Source organism: Bos taurus, chromosome 20, assembly GCF_002263795.3.
Source record: "Bos taurus isolate L1 Dominette 01449 registration number 42190680 breed Hereford chromosome 20, ARS-UCD2.0, whole genome shotgun sequence".
Classification (NCBI taxonomy): Eukaryota; Metazoa; Chordata; class Mammalia; order Artiodactyla; family Bovidae; genus Bos; species Bos taurus.
Window position 1 is genome coordinate 16,891,981 of NC_037347.1, and position 19,099 is coordinate 16,911,079.

The 19,099-nt window shown below is 35.6% G+C and overlaps 1 protein-coding gene across 2 annotated transcripts in view; it reads right to left on the bottom strand.

The window, feature by feature from the left end:
- Positions 1 to 19,099, bottom strand: part of IPO11 (importin 11) — a 204,064-nt gene that overhangs the window by 100,113 nt on the left and 84,852 nt on the right. For both annotated transcript variants that reach the window (NM_001192932.2, XM_005221488.5), the window contains 5 exons: positions 18,640 to 18,673; positions 18,390 to 18,430; positions 17,058 to 17,174; positions 12,009 to 12,122; positions 2,876 to 2,991 (listed from right to left, as the gene is read on the bottom strand). In NM_001192932.2, the coding sequence (NP_001179861.2) occupies positions 2,876 to 2,991; positions 12,009 to 12,122; positions 17,058 to 17,174; positions 18,390 to 18,430; positions 18,640 to 18,673 (422 nt within the window). The remainder of the gene's footprint in view (positions 1 to 2,875; positions 2,992 to 12,008; positions 12,123 to 17,057; positions 17,175 to 18,389; positions 18,431 to 18,639; positions 18,674 to 19,099) is intronic.

Below are 19,099 nucleotides of genomic sequence, written 5' to 3' on the forward strand. Positions count from 1 at the left end.
AATTTCTATTCCCCAAGGTAACTGTTTTATACTTTTGTCCCCACAAATCTTTCTCATCTTGTTAAATACTCCCATTCCAGCCTGTAACACTCAGTTGATGACTATCCTTCATATTTTGTTGAGAAAATAGAAGTTATGAGATGGAATATCCTCCCATCTTATTCTACTACAATACAAAAATCTCTCTGTCTCCAGTTAAAATAGATGAACTATCCCTGCTATCTAAAGGAGGAAAAAAAAAAAAAAAAATCAACCCCTCCATTCACACTGAATCCCATCCCTTCTTGCCTCCCTCAATTATCTCACTCTCTCAAGCCTCATCATACCTCCAGATCTTCATTCCTACACTGGCCAACTGTTGCCCAACTTCAACATCCTTTTCATAGTCGAAGCTCTCAAACAACTTGCCAATGCTCATAGGCTGCACTTAACTCCAATTTATTCTTCGGTCTACTCTCTTCCTCCTCCTGTTCTCACTACTCCACTGAAACCCCTCCTATCATCTCCCTTGACCCTTACTATGGACTACTCTTACTCTGACAATCAGCAACATTTGACATAATTAACCATTCCCTCTTTTAAGAAATATTCTCTCTTGGCTTGGTTTTCCTCCTCTGATAGCTTCTCACGCAACCTCAAAATTTTTTCTTCAGGATTCCGCCCAGAACACTATGTTCTCTATCTGCCCTTTTCTTCCTAGGCAACCTCACCAATTCTCAGACTTTATAAATCATATATATCATGTGTATCTCATGCTCACACAACCAAGTGAGGTAGAAATTATTTTTCCTCATTTCACAGATAAGAAACGATGTAATCATCAGAACATGATGGCAAACCTAATGCTGCGGTATGTACACAGGACTGCCTACCTGTGTTCCAAATAGAGGAGTTTGGGATACTGATTCCAAATAGGAGTTCTAGCCCCCTAAGAAAATTACATTAAGAAATGTATACTTTGATTCTTTAAAGTATCTCAGCATTAGTAACGGAGAAGGCAATGGCACCCCACTCCAGTACTCTTGCCTGGAAAATCCCATGGACAGAGGAGCCTGGTAGGCTGCAGTCTATGGGGTCGCTAAGAGTCAGACACGACTGAGGGACTTCACTTTCACTTTTCACTTTCCTGCATTGGAGAAGGAAATGGCAACCCACTCCAGTGTTCTTGCCTGGAGAATTCCAGGGATGGGGGAGCCTGGTGGCTGCCATCTATGGGGTCACACAGAGTCGGACACGACTGAAGTGACTTAGCAGCAGTAGCAGCAGCATTAGTAAATTTGATAAACTTTTAAAATGCATCCCAATGATTTAATTTTGTTTATATACAATGAAAGGCTAGGAAAAAAGGAATTACCATTAGTGGAGCAATGCATTCCTATTATCTGTTTATGTAATCCTTAAAAATTGTGTACACCTTTCACTAACACATTAATATACTAGATCTGTAATTACATTGATAAACATATGAGTCTACCTCTTTACTATATTTTTCATTTTCTGATAAATGATATATATGTTTACAGAAAAGAATCTATTTGCCAGAGATTACTGTTTTAATTTGTAATCTAGAGTAGAAGTTGGCAAACTATAGCTCATGGGCCAAATCCAGTCCACACCCTATTTTTATAAATGCTGTCTTACTGGAGCACAACTGAAACCATTTGTATACATATTGTCTATGACTGCTCTGACACTGCAACAGCAGAGGTGAATCTCTGGGACAGAAAGGACAAAGCCTAGGAAGCCTACCATCTGCCCCTTTACAGGAAAAGTTTGCCAACCTCTGATTTAGAGTAACCCACGCTGTACAAATAAAAATAAACGAATATAAAAGGCTCCAACACATGCTAGTTCACAATTAAACCATCCAGAAGTCATTTAAATTCAAACAATATAACCTAGAAAATATGAGAAACACAAATTGCAAATTAGTAAGTATCTACCTAGTTATGTTTTACAATTGTTCATCTAGTATTCTGATTTGTTGTTGCTGTTGTTTACAGACCATTCATTCGCATTTGCACCAAAAACAATTTCTAAGAATCAAAAAACTATTCACTCCTAAACACCCAAGGAAAACTGAAGGAAGGAAGAGAAGGAGAGGGGGAGCAGTGACAGAGGGAGGCACCACAAACGTTCACTTTGTTCCATGTATACTTCCTTTGACTTGCTTTTTTAAATTCCAATACTAGGTTTTTTACATTGGAGTTTTAAAAGCTTTCCTGTATTGTTAACTACATCTTAAGTAGATTAGCCCCAAAGAAAACTGCTGCCATCAGTAAGATGAAGCAAAAAGATTTCTAGTCAATGCTCAGTCTGTGTTTACTTAACTGCAATTCATTCATTACATAATTTGTGGCGCTGAGATGTCACAGAAACAGGGTTCAATTGTTTTTCACTGTTTAACGCTATATACTACTATACTCAGTAAAATATTAAGTCAAGACTAAGTAGCATTAATATCTGAGGCTGAGGTATTTTATCCGAGTATTTACTGGGTAAAGCAGTAAGAAGTTGAAAATAATTCAATAACCCCCAAAACATCCCATTTAACAGTGTGGAGGTTTTTATGTCAATTTTTAGTTTTGGTCAAGATTCCTCATTTCACATTCCAAATTCCAAAAGATGAAATGCAGCTGAGTTCTTATTGAAACTTCCTCTCTAACTTTTACTATTACAAGCCTACAATGAGCGACAGATGCCAAGAAAAGTGGGAGTTACTATGTTACCCAGTTCAGGGAAACTGCCTTTATGTTTCTGTTTTTCAATGCTGAGCTTTTAAACCCTGTTACATGACCTCTGCTTTATTGGCATCAGTAGGGAAGGCCAGGAAAATAAATAAATAAGATTCACAGTATCAAGTTTTTCCTCTTACCATAATTCTAAACCATCTTCCAGAAGATAAACATGTGGAGGCTGGGAAACATCTGTACTCAGTTGAATAACTGGGAGCAGGAAAGGGTACAGGTTCTTGCTGTCTGCTCCTAATCCCTATGGGAAGTATAAATAAAACTTAACATAGATAATCTAAAGTCCCGCCTCCCACCAAAAAAATCACCTATCATATAAAAAAGCCCTAAAACCAATTTATTAAAAAAATCAATCAATCAGATTTTAAAAGGATGATTCTAATTATAAGCATTATTAAAACAAAATTAGTTCTGTTTACAATTGGAAATCAGTAGTAAAAAAATATTCAATTGCCTAATGGTAGTAAAACCATATACATCAAGGTTACAAATACACGTTCATTTTAAGAGATTTCTCATATACATATTTATATTCCCTTCCATGATGACTGAAGATGTGTAAACAGTGATGTGTTAAATTCTACAAATTATCCCAACTAAATAACTCAGTCAAAAAGAACCTAATCTAAATGTTCATCAGTTAAGATAACTACATTATAATACCTTCATATTCTAGAATACTCAGTAGTCATGAAAAAGGATTAGGCATGGAATGAAAACAATTTCAAAAATAATGACAAATTGGGATTAAAAAGAAGGGTGTATAACAATTTCACAAGCCAAAAAAGTTTTTTAATAGCTATATATCTGATATGAAGATATACGCATAAAAAAGTTTCTTGGGAGCAAACAGAAAAAACTGTTGACACTAGTTAAATATGGATGTTGGAAAAGGATGTTGGGAGGGGTAAAAGGAGTTTTTTTTTTAATGTGTGCATTTTTTAATGAAGAATTTATGCCAATTTTTTAATAAGAAAACAAAGATGGAGGAAGAGGGAGATTTTAATTTAAAATTCTAGTTTGACTAATTATTGTCTTATGGAGGTTGACTCAGTGCATCACACTAAATCTAAGCACTTTGAAAGGAACATAAGAGGATAGAAAATCAATTTCTAACTCATAATCTCTACAATCTAATAAGCAAAGAAAGGAAACCAAGCAAACTATCAAACATCTCCTCACTTAGAAAATAATTCAGATGTCAATATAATATATAATTACAAAGCAACAAAATGTATACGAATGCCTCTTTCAATGACACACACATATATTTAAAGTCAAAATTTTATCAGCAGGATATAGATACTTCAGTGGAAATACACTAAGTTTATTCTTAAATTCATTAAGTTTGGGCCTTTCTACAACTATGCAAGGGTTGATAGACTTTATTAAAGATTTTTCCAAAGAAGAGATTTATAAAAATGTCACATTTAATAAAGTAGTAAACTGGGCCTTAAAATTCAGTTAAATTTCACTCTCCACAGCTCAATTCTTAACAGAACGCAAAAAGGAAAAAATTAAGGAAAACTAATCAAGTTCATTTTTTAATATCAATAGACTTAATATTTCCTAGGAATGTTAGAATCTACTTACTTAGTGCACATTTTAATGAGCACAAAATGCTAGCATTAGCAAAACTAAAGTAACTGCTAAACATAAAAGACTCTCTCAGTTAAAGCTTCAAGAAATTTAGCTCTGTAATCTAGTGGGTTGAAGAATGTGTCAGAATGTGTCAGATATGCAGCTTTAAGTAAATTTGAACACTTTCGATCCACAACTGTAACTATAAAACAATGTCTACAATTCTGTGAAATAATTACAATTATAGTTACAGTTAAGCAGGGAGAAAAGAACAACACTCTCTAAAAAGTGGTATTTCTCAGGGTACTGTCTTTGGCTCTCTTCTCGTGTGATTTGTACTTGCTGCTACTGCTGTTAAGTCACTTCAGTTGTGTCCAACTCTGCGCGACCCCAAAGACGGCAGCCCACCAGGCTCTGCCATCCCTGGGATTTTCCAGGCAAGAGTATGGAGTGGGTTGCCATTGTACTTGCTGATAATGTCCAAATCTATTATCTCCAACCCAAACCTCTGAACTCCACACACTCTTTATGACATAGGAAATTATCAACCAGAAGGCATCTCAAACTCTCAAGTAAATCACTGAACCAATCCACTATCTTCCTAAAAAATAGCTTCTGTTCCTGCATTTCCTAACTCAAGTGACATGAACCACTGTCTACGGAGCAAAAAATCATACCACAACTACCTTCTGTGCTTCTTCCTCCTCACCCCAAATCTAAGCAATCCTTAATTCTATCTCAAATGTTCCCCCTTCTTTCCATGGCTTTACTTCACATCATCGTCTCTTTCACGGTTAACAGAAGAGCTTCCCAACTATTTCTTTGACCTTAGTTTTACTCCATTCCAAACCAGTGTCCCCACAGGTGCACTGATTACCTTTCTAAAATACAAATGATAACACACCTTCCTCTGAACTTCAAGACACATTCTTTATGCTTTCCTAACCAGGCCTCAGGACTCCCTGGTGGCTCAGTGGTGAAGAATCCTCCTGCCAATGCAGGAGACTTGGGTTTGATCCCTGGGTCAGGAAGATCCTCTGGAGAAGCAAGTGGCAATCCACTCCAGTATTCTTGCCTGGGAAATCCCAAGAACAGAGGAGCCTGGCAGGCCACAGTCTATGGAGGTGCAAGAATCAGACATAACTTAGCAACTAGGCAACAATAAGAACAGGCCCTTACACCCAACTGTGATACTCAGTGCTGCAGCTATACAAAATGACTGTGTATAAGAAATCACTATGTTAGCATCTGGAGAAAGCTGATGGATTTAACACGTGCATTTACTACTGTGCTCTCCCAAGATCCACTAAAAGGAGATAGGAGTATGTGTTTTTAAAGACCTAGAACTCTTAAGTACAAAGACAGCTTAAGAAGAGATAAAAGCAACTTATTTTTGGAAGCAGGAAAGAAAGACTGATTTAGCAGACTCAGAAAACCAAAGCTCAAAGCCAGCAGTGAAAAAGGGCAAGAAACCACCTGATGTACACTACAGAAACTCCAAAAGACTTGGGAACTGACAGCACAAGGTATTTTGGAAAGGGAAGCTGAGGGAAGTATTAAAAGTAATAGGACCTGTAGAAGGTATTTTAAAAGACATTTGATGACAAGATCTCATCCTTGTGCATAGTCAAACAACTGGCCCTCTTTAATCAGTACAGATTTGGCCCTTTATTCTCGTAAGGCAAAACAAAGCATCTGAAGACAAGGAGACAATCAGGTAATCAAGACTAGGGATACTATATAAAACAGAGATATAATATAATGGGCAAAAGACTGATGGATCTTTCACTAAGGAAAGATCTCAGAATCACAGAACCAAAACATTTGCTCCATACAAAAAAAAAGCTTCCAACTAGACTCTTTTAAAGAAAAAACCCACAATCAGCAAGTTTCCCATATATATTCAATCCTTTTGATTAACTTTTTAGTGCCCACTCTAAAATATAAAATTTATACAGACAAAATATTGATACAGCTCTTGAAGGGAAATGGTTACCTAAGGATTCATTATACTGTTCTTCCTTCTTTTGTGCATGCCTCAAAGTTTCACAAGAAAAAAAAAAAAAAAGCAGGCAACCAATCACATCAACAGACATGACTGAAGGAAACAGAGACCACATATAGAGATAAAAGCTTAGAAAAATGTTAATATCCTTATTAGAATAAAACACTGTATTCATGAAAACAAAAATGAAATGATTTTTCAACAATACAAATGACCGTTATCTGTATACAAATGATTGTATACAAATATAAAATGATTATTCAACAATACAAAAAAGAACTCCTCGAGTGGGGAAGGACAAATAGGGTTATGGGATTAAGAGTCACAAACTAACAGGTATAAAGTAATCAACAAAGAATACATGACACAGCACAGAGAAATATAGCCATTATTTTGTAATAACTTCAAATGGAGTATAATCTATATAAATATTGAATTGACTATGTTGTACACCTGAAATTAATACTATAAATCAACTATACTTCAATTAAAAATAAATAAAATTTTAATTTAAAAGACAGTACTCATAGACATTAACAATATTACAGCAGGGAAGAAAAGCTCAATAGAAAGACTGAAAGATAAAGCTCAAAAAATTCCCCAGAAAGTAGAGCAAAAGGACAAAGAGACGTGCCGGGAGCCAGCACAGGAGATCCCATCCATGACAAGGTCATGCGGAAGAGACCTGACAGGCAAGGCGGATCAGGACTCAAGGGACTCACTCCCTGGACCTGCCCGAGCATCTACCCCAGAACCAAAGTCTGTCTGTCTACTGTTTACTATATTATGTCTTTTACCAACTCTTCTGACATTAACAGGGGGCTATCCCCGACCACCTTTCTCTGAAAAAAAAATCAACTTAGGACTCTAGTTTTTAGCCTGCTTGGCAGGTTTATCCATATTCTTGCAACTAACGCACATAATTGCTCACAACTCCCCAACCATGAAAGGCACAGGAAGCCTAAGCATTCTAAAAGTCCTAATGAGCATAGAGCCCTTTGAGGGATGAAAAATTATTAGAACAGTACTGGTAAAGGCTTCATTATTGGGCCAGTGCTTGCTGCCAAGCTCCCATATCCCTTATCCACTGTGCACCTGGGAGTGCGTTAGTTAATGTAGTTGGAATGTAAGAAAAACAAGTAGTAGCCTTGGTATTAACCACATCAGACCTTTGAGCTAATAAGTTCTTTCTTTGTCGTGACCCACTGCACCTTTGCTCCGTGAGACTGTAACTTTATTTAGTACTTTCTGAGGCTGGGAGAAATAAAGAAAAACACTTCAAGGGAAAACAAGGTTTCTGGCTGATCAACCTTTATCAGAAGAGTCATGAAATGTTAACAGGCCACAGAGCCAGACATAACATAAGATCTTTGTTTATGAAAAGGTATACAGAAAATATCCTGGTTTCAATAAAGGTAAAATTGATGGAATGTTGAGCTGACTCTGTATCTTTTACTTTGAGAAATGTGTAACTCAGAGTATAAAAGTTCCTTTTGAAAATAAAGCTGCAGATCCCACTTCACCAGAGCTCTGGTCTCCATGTCTTTCTTTCTCTTTCTCTCTGTCTCTCTCTTTTCTTTTTCAGGCTGACTCCCTGGAGCACAGAGGCCCTCTGAGTTCATTTTTGCCAGGCTTCTAAGACCCGATGGAGGAGGTGCTCTGCGTCTCCACCCAATTGAGAAGGCGCTCTGCATCTTCACCCCACCGAGAGGGCGCCTGAGGCCTCCATGAACAGAGCAAGTCCCGTGTCAGGGACTTTATTGGCTTTCTGTGTAAACCAAGGAATATCAGTCTCTTTCTCTCTCCCTTATTCTTTCTCTTTATTTTTTATTTTTATTTTTGACCCCGGACCACCAGGTCCCAGTCCATTATAAGACCCGTGCCATCCCTCTCCAGTCCATTATAAGACCCGTGTCTCTCTCGCCGACGCCATTCATCCTGAGAGTTCCCCTGGATCCTGCTGGGGCTGGACCCCAGCAGAGAAGGAAAAGCAGAAACGAACAGGAAGAAAAATATAGGGCTGGGTCATTCATCTATCATCTAAGCAACAAGAAGTTCAGAAAGAGACAAAAGAAAAACACAAAAGTGTGGAAATAATCAACAGAATGTGATGGAGTTATCTAGAACCCAAGAACATGAATTTCCAGTTTGCAATATACATCAAGTGTCCAGAACAATGGAATGAAAATATACCCACATCATCATGAAATTGAAAATAGAAACACAGAGATCATATAAGTTGCCAAAGGGAAAGAGGAGATGACATATTCAAGAAAACAAGAATTAAAATGGCTAAGGATTCCTAAGAGCAACTCCAGAAGCTAGAAGACACACTAAAAATGCCTCTCAAGGGGTAAATTTAGAATTTTACACCCAGCCAAACTACTAGTCAACATGAAAACTTTAAGGCATTTTTCACACATGCAAAATCTTGACAAAATTTATCCCCCAAGTACCTTTTGCAGAATGCCACAGACATTCGTGGGCTCCAGCAGAAACAGGAAGTCATAACAAGGAAGAAGACAGGTACAGAAAACAGGCATCCTACAGAAAGGATAGGCAAGAAGAACCCTTCTGATGACACTGAAAGGGGATCCAGTTATAACAGCCATGAACAAGCACAGAGTAAAAACCAATGCATACTAAAGCTTGTATCAATTTTCCAGATTCCAAGATGATGAAAGTAATAAAGTACCTGATGTGTGGGAACATACTGAGAGAATGTTTAGATAACAGGTGGACAGAATGGATTCAGTTACACAGAAAGCTCAAATGTAGCAGGCAGAATTCTCAGATGACCACCTATGATTCTTAATTTCATAACTTCAGTGTACACAGACCATTCCCCAGTTATTCAATCAAATGCTAATTTAGATATTACTTTCCAGATATGACTAAGGTCTCAAATTGAATGATCTTATAATAAGAAAATTATACAGATTAACCTGACCTAACCACATGAACCCTTTAAAAGAGTTTTCTTTAGCTAGCTGCATGAAAGAAAGTTAGAGATTCAAAACCTGAGGGGATTTGACAACCAAGAACTTCCCCACTGCTGATGATAATGATGGAAGGGGTCATGATCAAGGAATGTGGCTGGACTCTAGGGACTTGGAGGGCCTCCAAGGCTTCCCTGGTATCTCAGTTGGTAAAGAATCTGCCTGCAATCCAAGAGACCCTGGTTTGATTCCTGGGTCAGGAAGATCCCCTGGAGAAGGGAATGGCTGCCCACTCCAGTATTCTGGCCTGGAGAATTCCAAGGTAGCCTGGCAGGCTACAGTCCATAGGGTCACAAAGAGTCAGACACGATTGAGCAACTTTCACTTTCAGCTGACAGCCAGCAAGTAATCTGGGATTTTAGTGCTACAGACCAAGGAACTGAATTCTCCCAATAAGCTGACTGAATGTAAAGAAAAATTTTCCTTGAAGCCTCCAGAGGAATTTAGTCTGGCAGCATATCAATTTCAGGCTATCAGACTGATCAAAGAGTACAAAATGTTGTGCTCGACCTCTGACCTACAGAACTATGAGGTATTTAGAATGCCATTTTATTCCTTTACATCTGTGGTAATTTGCTGCACAGTAACGGAAAACTTATAATAAACTAAGCAAACAATTATTAATATAGGAGTGGAGATTAGGTGGATGGTTATACAGGATAGAAAATTAGTCGTATATAATGATATATGACTTCAACATTCTTTATATATGAACTCCGTGTATGAAGTCATACAAACACTAAATAGTGACCTAATTTAAACTATAATCTAACTATATTGGGAGGCTTGAAGGATAGGAGTCATACCCAGGAAAATGAAAATTAAATCCTCATCTTCTATACAGGGAGGTCAAGAGATAATGATACACTATTTGGGTATCACCTCTGAAGGAAGACTTCTCTGATGACCCATGTGAGGTCTTCCAGTCTCAGACAAGTAACCCACCAAGTGCCCCACAGCACTCTGTCCTTACTGCTCAAAGAGCACTTAGCTGTTCAGTCTTCCCCTAGACAACCACATTCACAGAAAGCTTATCCTATTCATTTCTGTTTCCCAGTGCCTAGTACCATGTATTGCATATTGCAGGTGTTCAAAAACGTATTTATCAAATAAATGAATGCCTACTTCCACTGAGGCAAAACTACTGCAGGCAAGAAAGTTTATTTTCATTCATTATTAAACTCCTCAGTCAGAGAGACTATCAGTCTAGGTTCCTAGAATTTTAAGAAGGAAAACAAAAATAAAAACAAATACTTATACTAATATGTCTACTAAATTTCAATAAATAAATAAAAATGATAGTTGAAAGATGCAACAAATTCCATGAAAGGAAACTTACCAATAACCCTAATAATTATATAACTTTCTCAAATGACTGAAAATCTTATTTTAAGGTATTCTCATTTTTAATGTTAAACATTGTATGTTTTCTCCAAGGGCACACGATTACTTAGCTAAAAACTTGTACCACTGGCCTATACATACCCAGGGTGTCACAATTAAAGGAAAAGGTCCTATAGACTCCAAGCATTTCCCGCAAGTTACTATAGCTTCCTAAGATTTCCTAAGGTAACACTGCTTGAAGAGCATACCTCCTTCACAAAAATCTCAAGTTGAGTCTAAAAACACATTTGGCAGAGATATAAGGCAAAAGACATGAGGATCACTCTCTGCTCTGACACTTACATGAACAATCTCAGACTAACTGCTAACCTTCTATTAGCATTTGTATTCTCATTTATTAAAGGGATATAATTTTTCAGGATAATCACAAGAATTAAAGGATAGACAAAAGTGCTTAAAAAAATTTTTTTTTGTATCACTATCCATATATCTAAAACTGCCTCAGATAGAAATTTATAACTATAAAACTCAACCATAAAAATTTGGTGAAAGAATAAGTTTATGTTTCAAGGTGACTGAAAAGGGTTTTTTAAAATAATAATAATAATAATAATATTAGTTCAACTTATTGGAACATTTTAGAGTACTAATTCTTAATTTTGAAAGAGATCTCCCCATTGGAAAAAATCTATCAACTTTTGCAGCAAGAGCAATAAAAGTCACTTGTGCATCCCTACAGACAGATATTCTCATTAAGTGCTTCCCTCTCCATTCTCATACCATCAGACCTTAATCCACCCTAACAGTTCAAATGAGAACTGCAGCTCCAACTCTCTCTCTCTGAAATTTTAGGGTTCTCTCAACCTGCTGCACATCCCCATACCTCAAAGTCAAGATATCAAATATCAAATTAACTCCTTCCCTCAAAGGCAACTTACCTGTTTTTCTGTCTTCCCAACATATGAAAGGAAAGTTTTTACTTTAAATTAAGTGAAAATGGAGAGTCAGTTTATACAGAAGAGCCCTGAATACCAAGGAAACTACATGCAAAAAACAACTGACTGTAAAAATCACAAGTCTACCTTCTCTGGGGACAACCACCTCTAATGAAAGAAATTGTCTTTTAAATGTAGAGAATATTTTTTTAAATGTCAAAAAGTGCTCATAGTGAATATAAAAAAAGTGTTTTTAAATGGTGTAGATCACACATGAACAAGAATAATGTGAGGTCTTTTACTGCCACTAACATCAATCACATGAAAATAGCAAAAAAAATTTAAAGAAGGAGAAAAAAAAAACTGAACTAGAAACTGTGGAGAAGGAACTTACCTGAACAAGATGAATAAGTGTTGTCAGAATAGCACACCTCAACATATTGTGCTCTTCACTCTGCTTCCAAAGAAGAGGCAAATACTGTACCAAACATCCTACATACGGTCGTATCTATCACAACAGAAGCAGAGGAAGCAGCAGAGCTGGGTTAGTAAAGAAGGCGACTTATTTCAGAAACACTGACAGACCTATTAGGTCACAGGTAGCAAACGGTTTACTGGATGTAATGTATTAAGTATACATCCTTTTAAAGATAAATTCAATAGTATATAGAGACACAGAGCTCCAGGGTAAATATTTTTAAATAATTTTAAACAAGCAGCAAATTTATTGGCTGAAATAAAATTTAGGAATATAAAACAACATACTGACGCCTGTTATTTCTTTAATAGAAATTACTTAATAAAAAATGCTGTTATATCCTGGTTCTTTTTAATGAAACAACTTACATAATTGGGAATTATAATGTTTTTAAAAGAGTCAGCATTTCCTCATTCATTCAACCATTACCAAATGGCATCTTTCAAGTATCAGGCCTTGAAGACCAGGCACCAAAAAGCAGAGGCTATAAAGGTAAGCATATGAACCCTTAATCCTTTTCAAAGGATAAAACTGTTAACCCCAACATGGATTAACTTCACCAGTTTTAAAAAATATCCCCTACATCACACACACCACGGCTTGATAGTGAGATTTTTGGAAAATAAAATGGAACCTGATTCCACACAGAACCTGGAAACTGCGCTCCAGGTTTCAGCCTACAGCCACCCTGTATTTAGAACTGATCTGATGAGCGTACACTTGGTGATAAAACACTCGAGTTTCACAGTTTCAGTACTATCAATCCCCAGGATTAAAAATTAAAAATTTCTCCCATACATATGGCTGATTCACTTTGTTATACAGCAGAAACTAACACAATATTGTAAAGCATTATACTCCAATAATTAAAACAAAAAAACTGCTCCCAGAAACAGTAAAGGTTTCTCTATTCTGCTTATAAAACATCATACACTAAAGTATAGTGTATACTACACACAAAAAAAAATCTCTCAGATTTGTTCCCCAGGTTTAGGAGAGGAGATGCAGAAAGATAAGAAGTTAAATATTTGCCCAAATATTTCAGTGAGATAAAACTGAATAAATATTAAGAGACTGTTCACGTATCCAATTCTGAATATTATTTTAACAGACATTTATTGAGCACTTAATTTTGCTAAGTGCTCAATCTCAAAGATCCCTCCAATTAACTTATAAAGGCAGACCAGTTAATACATAAAAACAGGTTTCAGAGTAACTAATGCATTCATATTCAACTAAAAACAGCATGTTTTACTGATAAGGAAAGTTCTGGTTTTGAACAAATTAAACAGAATGTCTTCCAAGGCATGGAAGAAAGGAAATATGTGCTATGAATTATAGACTGGGTGAATAATACAACCAAGCACCCAATTACATTTGAAAGTCATGAAATATTTATATCCCAGTCTCAACTGTTCATTAGAATATGCTCTAAATTAAAATCAATGTTTCAAAGACACTATTTTAAAAATCAATCATAGATTCAGTGTTGTAAAAGATTTTAAAAAGGGGCTGGCGATTAGAAAACAAAGTGATGACGTGAGAGCCAAACACATTTCCTTAGGTTAGGAGGGGAGAGGTAAAAAAATAAATTATTGGGGCAACTGAGAAAACCTGAATATGGACTTGACATCAGAATACAGCACTACATCAATGTTAAGTTCTCTGAATCTAATGATGATTATGATTCAGAAGGAGAGGTCTAATATACTAAGGTAAAGTGTTGTGATGAAATGACATGAGGAATATATGGGTAGTGATTTACTACAACATGTCTGCATATTTAAAACTTTTCAGTGAAAACATGTAAAAGGAAAAAAAATACTATAAACATTTCTTAAAGTGATTATGTGTTTTGGGTAGACCAATGATCAGTTATTTAAATAACATTAAAAAAAACACATGGAATTAAGAATGTTTTATAGATATCAGGCTAAATATCCCACAACAGAAAGTGAACCACAAGTGTAACACAACTGAGATGAGAGTACTCATCTTTTGGCACTTCTACTCCAAAAAATAGAATGGGGGGGGGGGGGGCTCTACTATGAGCATTACAGTCTTATGAGTTCATTCCCACACAGGATTATACCCACTTTCATTCATAACACATTAGAAAAACAACTGAAACTCGAATATGTGACAGACTAACAAATGGTTTAACAAAGGTTCCATTTGCAAGGGAATTTAAAAAGTAAGTCTCTATTAACATCTCATTTTAGCTAACACTTTCAACAGAATATTTAACATTTCACACTGGCTCTTGAATTTTTAATTTTGTTCTTTTCCTTCAGAAATGCTTAAGTCCAAAGACTGCTTACCTGACATCTTACTTGATGATTAACACATTTTTTTATAATCTTCAAAAAATTTCAAGCTATGGTATAAAGATGGTGACTTCCCTAAAACTTCAAAAACTGTTATGTGTCAGAAAGTACTGCTGTAAGAGGGTTCAAAATGTTTGCAATCTAGTAGACAAAAATCATATTTATATACAAATGATACCTGAAGGATATTTAAGTGATGGTGTTATTCAAAGGTTAACACAAGAAAATGTTTTTTCCTGAAAACATTTTTCATAACCCTTTCCTATTCACGTTCTAAAAACAAAAAGTACTAATAGGATAACTATATCTTATTTACTAATGATATAGACATATGAGCTGCTTAGACTATTTGTGCTGTGAAAGATAACCATGGATAGAAACAAAAGCATTTTTAAATTTACTAAGCATGACCTAGATAGCGTATTCAAAAGCAGAGACATTACTTTGCCAACAAAGGTCTGCTGGTCAAGGCTATGGTTTTTCCAGTGGTCATGTATGGATGTGAGAGTTGGACTGTGAAGAAGGCTGAGCGCCGAAGAATTGATGCTTTTGAACTGTGGTGTTGGAGAAGACTCTTGAGAGTCCCTTGGACTGCAAGGAGATCCAACCAGTCCATTCTGAAGGAGATCAGCCCTGAGATTTCTTTGCAAGGAATGATGCTAAAGCTGAAACTCCAGTACTTTGACCACCTCATGCAAAGAGTTGACTCATTGGAAAAGACTCTGATGCTGGGAGGGATTGGGGGCAGGAGGAGAAGGGGACAACAGAGGATGAGATGGCTGGATGGCATCACTGACTCGATGGATGTGAGTTTGAGTGAACTCCAGGAGATGGTGATGGACAGGGAGGCCTGGTGTGCTGCAATTCATGGGGTCACAAAGAGTCGGACATGACTGAGCGACTGAACTGAACTGAACTGAAGCAAGAGTAATGTTAAACTTATGTGGGAAAAGGTTTAGCAGTTTGGGGAGATGGGGTAAGAAAATTCATTTCTACAAAAAGAAAAAAAAAACCTTCTTTAAGAAATTCCCATTAGCCAGATGGTGTCTAAATAAGATTATTTTAAAAACTGTAAATCTTGCTTCTACAATATAATCAATTTTAAAATATTATTGCAATTGTATAGTAATCTGCATATTGAACATTTAATATTAAATATCTGTGATAAGTTTATACTCAGGAATCCTTGAGAGTAATCTTTATCTTTACCATTTTATACATGAGGACTCAAGGTTCAAGACCATGTCCAAGCCAAAGAGCAGAGACAGGGACTTGAAATAAGTTAAAAACAGTCTCAATGACCAAATTCTCTCAATGTTATTGATAAACCAGTATCAAAATGAAATAATGTAATTAATGTAATAAGAAACACAAGTGTTAAAAAATTTTAAGATATTACTACTTTTAGACACCAGGACTCAAATCTGCTCAAAATGATTAATGGTCACTCAAAACTGCAACTGTGTTACATCAATATAATGTTGAGTTCAGTTAGTCGGTTAGTGTTAGTTGTTCAGTCATGTCCAACTGTTTGTGACTCTATGGACTACAGCCTGCCAGACTCCTCTGCTCATGGGATTCTCCAGGAAAGAATACTGGAATGGGTTGCCATTCCCTTCTCCAGGGGAGCTTCCCGACCCAGAGATTGAACCTGGGTCTCCTGCATTGCAGGCAGATTCTTTACCAGCTGAACTACCAGTGAGAAGGTTAACGATGAGTTTGAATATTATCAATGCCACTAAACTGTCTGAACTTTGGCATATTTCTTGAAGCCTCAAATTGTTCGAGATAATGAATTCTAATTCCCACACAAAGGTTTTTTAAAGGATTAAATGAGAAATACATGCAAATCACCTGGCACAGGAGTTGGAAACTTGTCATTACTCAATAATTGATAGCAATTCTCATCAATTGCTTTAGAATTAATAAGCAGGTTCAAGGTGTCAGAATTCACTAATAGATTCAGGAGCAGACTCCAGGACTGTGGACTTAAATTCAGTTATCTTTTCCTAATTAATATCTCACAGATTTATTCAGCACTTTTCAAATAAAAATATGCAGTGTAAACTTGGATATAAGAAATTATAGGATAATTACAGTGTGGTTCCTGGATTATCAATTTTTCACAAACATTAGGAGTGATAAGGGAAGCTGAATACAATTAAATAATAATTTACTGTTAAAAACTTTACATATTATTTTTACATTAAACCAGTGATGGATATAACATGGCCTAGACTACGAAACACACTCAGTCTTTAAGGTACAAACAACAGATTTCTGAGAATATTTGTATTTGCTGACTGACCTTGGTGAGTATGCACTCAAACATCTTAAATTGTAAAAAGTATTATTCAAAATAAACTGAATTTTCTAAGAGATATATAATTTTGCTTTCTAACAAACAACACTACATTGTTGATCCAATTTTTTATCTTTTCATTTTCTTAGGTCATTTTTTAAAAACGCCAAGTATAAAAGTCAATTTTGATACAGAACTGAAATCACAACCTAATAGAACCATTTTAATGAATGTTTTAACACTTAAACAATGTGTACAAAGCAAAGATGTTAACGAATTCTACATGTACTCTACACATTTCTCTAACATTTATTTTCATGTTTACGACAAAATTACCTGCACGTTGACTCTTTCAATCACACAAGAAAGGACATGTAAAACATGCATCTTTGTGTCACATTCTGTAACTTGCTGAAGTAACTGAAAGAGTAGTGTGAACATGGTTTCCAAATACTGTAAGTAAAAGAAAAAATAAAAGTTTGGTACAGAAATGTAAAAAACCTTCACGTAAAGACAGAAATAAGAAGTAAAATTAAGTCATAATAGCAAAGAAATAAAAGACAAATAGACAAAACCTTAGCATTACCTATACAACTTCAAATTGGTTAAGGTGTCAATATTTAGGACAGTGATCTTATTCTTTATTGCTGTTAAATGTGCCCATTTTCAAATTTAATTCATCCACAAATGTCTTCAGAGAAAAAGTGTGTTTGAAGTTTCTGTGTTTAAAGTTTATACAGCTAATTCAACTTTTAAAAGTCCTTTGTCACTTCTTTTCCAATACGCCTGTTGTTTTGCAAAGTCCACTCATTATAGCAAGAGGAACGCCATTACTGCACTCACATACCAGCTTTCTGATATAAATTTTTATAGACAAATACTTGTAATTATACGTGCAACAGAATGTTTCTGATTAGGAAATAGAAAACAAAAAACCTATGTCTGGCTTTTAACTTCTACATCGTGAAAATTATAGTAGAAATTAGCAAATCACAGGATGTCAGAGACAGAAACGTTTGCTCTTTCAGATATTTGATTCACTTTTAAACAGACTGGTAAAACATCTTTCTTTCATCCAAAAGCATTAAGTGATTCTTCTATTAAAGAAACCTTTCTGCTCTCCAAGTGTACCCATTTATGACCCCATAAGAAATATAGGCAGATATTTTACCAAAAAGTTTTCTTGTCTAGTCCTCTCAAGAAAAGCAAACACTAAGGCCCCAATCATACTGACATATTTAACAAGTGTTTACTGAGTGACAACTATGTGGAAACAAAACAGGTGCTGAGGGTTGAGTGAAGGGAAAGAAAAGAATAAGACTAGGTATTGTGCTTTTCAGGTAAGGACAGACATACATACACAGACAACAGAGGGGGATGACCTAGGATGAAGAGTAACAGACGGATACGAAATGAGATGTCTTACACTAGTGAGAACAGAAAGTGCAGCAGTCAACTCTAAAATGGATAACAAGATAATGAAACAAAACAAACAGAATTACTGAAACTAAAGTTACCAATAAAAGCAATCACTTCCAAAATAATCTAAATATACTTTTGAAAGCAGCTTTACTAAATAATAGATACATACAATTCAGCTATAAAATAACACAATATTCAAAAGACATAAGCATAAATTTTTATAAAACCTGAAATAAATATTCTTACCGGCAGAAACTGATCTGTTCTAAACTCAAAATCATCAACAGGTGAAGAGCGGTTAAGGAATACTGAGAATACATGAAATTTAGAATATATGAAATATATCAGGATAAAATATATGTAAAAACCAAATATAACAAACCAATCAAAAATTACATTTTAAACTATGTCATAAATTATGTTTTAAAAATAATTAATTTTAAAGTATTGCTAAAATCCCTTGCAGTGAAGTATTCTTAGAATATTTAAAGGATATTTAATTTCAGAGTTGTAGCTGTTTCAATACGGACCTAAAAAGAAAGCATATTGTGAAATTTGAATCATTCTGGAATTAGTAAATATCGTTAATAAGAATGAGAAAAAAATGTATCACATATCACTTTTCTATTCTTTTTGTTAATATTAAAGTTACAAGGTACATTAATATCTAGAAATAAAAAGATATTCTCCTTTGCAAGCAAGAGCTAAAAAGAAAAATTTTATCATTTCCCACCCTTCTCAGTTAACTATGATTTGCTTAATCCAGTCTGTACTCGAGGAAGAAAAATAATTTTCCATAAATCTGTAGAGACTGTGAGACTGAGAGAAAAGATTGTGAAGATGATGCCAGAGGGAAAGAGCAAGTTGAGAAGCAGAGAAGAGAAGCAGGAAAACAGGGCGGGCCTCGGGAAGCTGGAGGATGTTAAGTGAAGATGGAGCAGGGAGAAGAGAAGGAA